The following is a 2,450-nucleotide window of genomic DNA, read 5'->3' on the forward strand; positions in this document are numbered from 1 at the left end:
TCCTAAATTTTAGTTTTTCAGTGCTGAATTCAGTTTTAATTCAAAATTTCAGGACAAAATAAATACTCGCTAATCCCTAAATGGCAGCTCTAAGAATGGTTGTTTGTGCACTTCGCCACAAAAACTCTGGAAAACTCCCCAGAGATACCTTACCAGCATGACATGCAACAGAAACAAGAGATATACCTTTCCTTCAAGACTTACTTTGATCTTACACTTCAAGAAGTCAAGTAGAAAGAAAAGGTTTGTCAATTTGGTTAAAGCTTGCCTTTTCATTTTCTGCTTCTCTCTCTCTCATTTTGGCCACATGGGATATGCCTTGGGAAAAGATTGATAGGAAATAAGATCAAAAAGTCCATTGCTTTTGCAAGAAGATATTCCAAACATAGTTGCAAAGATTCTGCACATTATATATATATACATATATATAGAGTCTTGTTTTCTGTGATTGAACTAATACTAAAGCTGGCTGTACAAGAGTTTCTTACAACAGAAAATCAAATGTTAGTATTTGCTTTGAAATTAGCAGTTTCTGGTTAAAAAAGGTCTACATGAATTTGAGGTAGTGACAATATTGAAAACAGCAAATGAAACATCTGGTTTAAGTAAACAATGTTAACAGTCCTTTCTCAAAAATAGAAACAAATTGAAGGCTTATTAGTCCTGTTTGGTTCTTGATTTTCAAGATTTTTCAATCAATTGTTTCTAATCTGTAGCTGGTACAATTGACATCAAGGCCGACTTTGCTTTGGACTCAACAACTAGTCCAGAGTTTATTCGAGTCATTTGACATTATCGAGCTGTTGTGTCCTAGAAGGGGACAAGTCAGGAGTATTATTGCTGGATCATTGAAGATTCTACCACATTGAGCTTGAATATCTTTAATATCCGCGCCTCAGCCTAACGAATATTTATTTATTTTTCTTCATTTTAATTATTTTTCAACTGTAATTTCTTGTATTTTCATTAACCACTTTTGAAGCCAAGAAAACACATATACAAGGTTTTGATCCAGGCTATTGAATATAAGGGGGAATTCAGAAAGTTTTAATTGCCCTATTATTGTTAGCAAAACACCAGAACAGGTACCAGCTAGATAAATGAGAAAAAATTATTATGATTTTGGTGATGGAGAAATTGCAGCAGCAATTGCAGCTTCTGCATTTGCTATATATTCCCTTGAAGAAAATGCTGGCTCTCAATATCAGACAAAAACGAGAGGACCCGTTCGGCCTGCAGAAGCAGGTAAATCTCCGCCCTGCATACATAATTGTTGGGTTAAACCAGCCCAAAGATACTCTTAACATGATGTAATATTGTCTACTTTGGGCCTAGCCCACACGTTTTCCCCAGAAGGCGTCGCACCATTAAGAGATCTTTATACCTTATATGTAGGCTCCAATCTTTTCAGTACCAATGTGAAACTTTGTTCGCACACTCAACAATAAGTTTCCCTTGATTTTAGTTATATACAACCGACAGTTACTTAAATTATGTTTGATTTGAAGCTCCAACGAAAAGGCCACCGATGCCAAATGGTAAAATGTCACCAGCAATAACGACCATAACTCCTGCTGCTAATGATAAAATTCAAAATGAAATTTCAAGAGGAAACAGAAAGGCTGAAAACAAAGCTGATGCTTGGGAGAAAGCTCAGACCGCGAAAATAAGGAAGCGGTACACTTTTGTTGCATGTTTTTTCTTAAATGTTATTGAGGTTGATGATTGTAAATTCAAATATAACATACTTTTTAAATCTTTTGTTGCAATATACTATATTGTAATTTAGTGATATTTTAATGTAAAGAATATTCACTAATTTCAGACATGATGAACTGCTTTCTGCACTTCTTGCTTGGGAGAATGAAAAGAAGATGATAGCAAAACAACAAATGGAAAGGAGAAAGGTCATTATTCTCCAAGTTTTTGAGATGTTAATAGTGCAAAATGGTTTTAAAGCTTAAAATGACTGTTGTTGGAAAATTGCAGAATCAATTGGAGCTTGCTATGAAAAGGAACTTGCAGCATTACAAAAATAAACTAGCAAGGATTGATCAGATTGCTAAAGGAGCAAGAACACAAGCAGAAGAAAAAAGAAGATATGAAGAATCTATTGTGAAAGAAAAATCAAATAAGATTAGATCAACAGGAAGCGTCTCTGTTAAATGTTACTGCTTCTAAGTGTAAAAAAGTATGAGATCTGAATATGAAAATTGAAATCCACTGAAATTCTAATTCCACAAAATTGTACTGGCTTTAATACTGAATTCCATCTTAAAAAATTGGAAGGGAGGCCTTGGAGCAACGGTCAAGTTGTCTCCATGTAATCTATACGTCACCGGTCACGGGTTCGAGCCGTGGAATCATCCACTAATGCTTGCATCAGAGTAGGCTGCGCGTGAACGCGGGATGCTTTGTGCACCGGGCTGCCTTTTTTTCATCTTAAAAAA

At 35.3% G+C, this 2,450-nt stretch overlaps 1 protein-coding gene across 1 annotated transcript; it reads left to right on the top strand.

The window, feature by feature from the left end:
- Positions 387 to 2,229, top strand: LOC109228381 (remorin). The gene is made up of 4 exons (XM_019393522.1): positions 387 to 1,245; positions 1,509 to 1,677; positions 1,826 to 1,907; positions 1,990 to 2,229. Exons 1-4 carry the CDS (start codon positions 1,101 to 1,103, stop codon positions 2,179 to 2,181), a joined length of 588 nt encoding a protein of 195 aa, XP_019249067.1. The 5' UTR covers positions 387 to 1,100; the 3' UTR covers positions 2,182 to 2,229.

Source organism: Nicotiana attenuata, chromosome 6 (assembly GCF_001879085.1).
Source record: "Nicotiana attenuata strain UT chromosome 6, NIATTr2, whole genome shotgun sequence".
Taxonomy (NCBI): Eukaryota; Viridiplantae; Streptophyta; class Magnoliopsida; order Solanales; family Solanaceae; genus Nicotiana; species Nicotiana attenuata.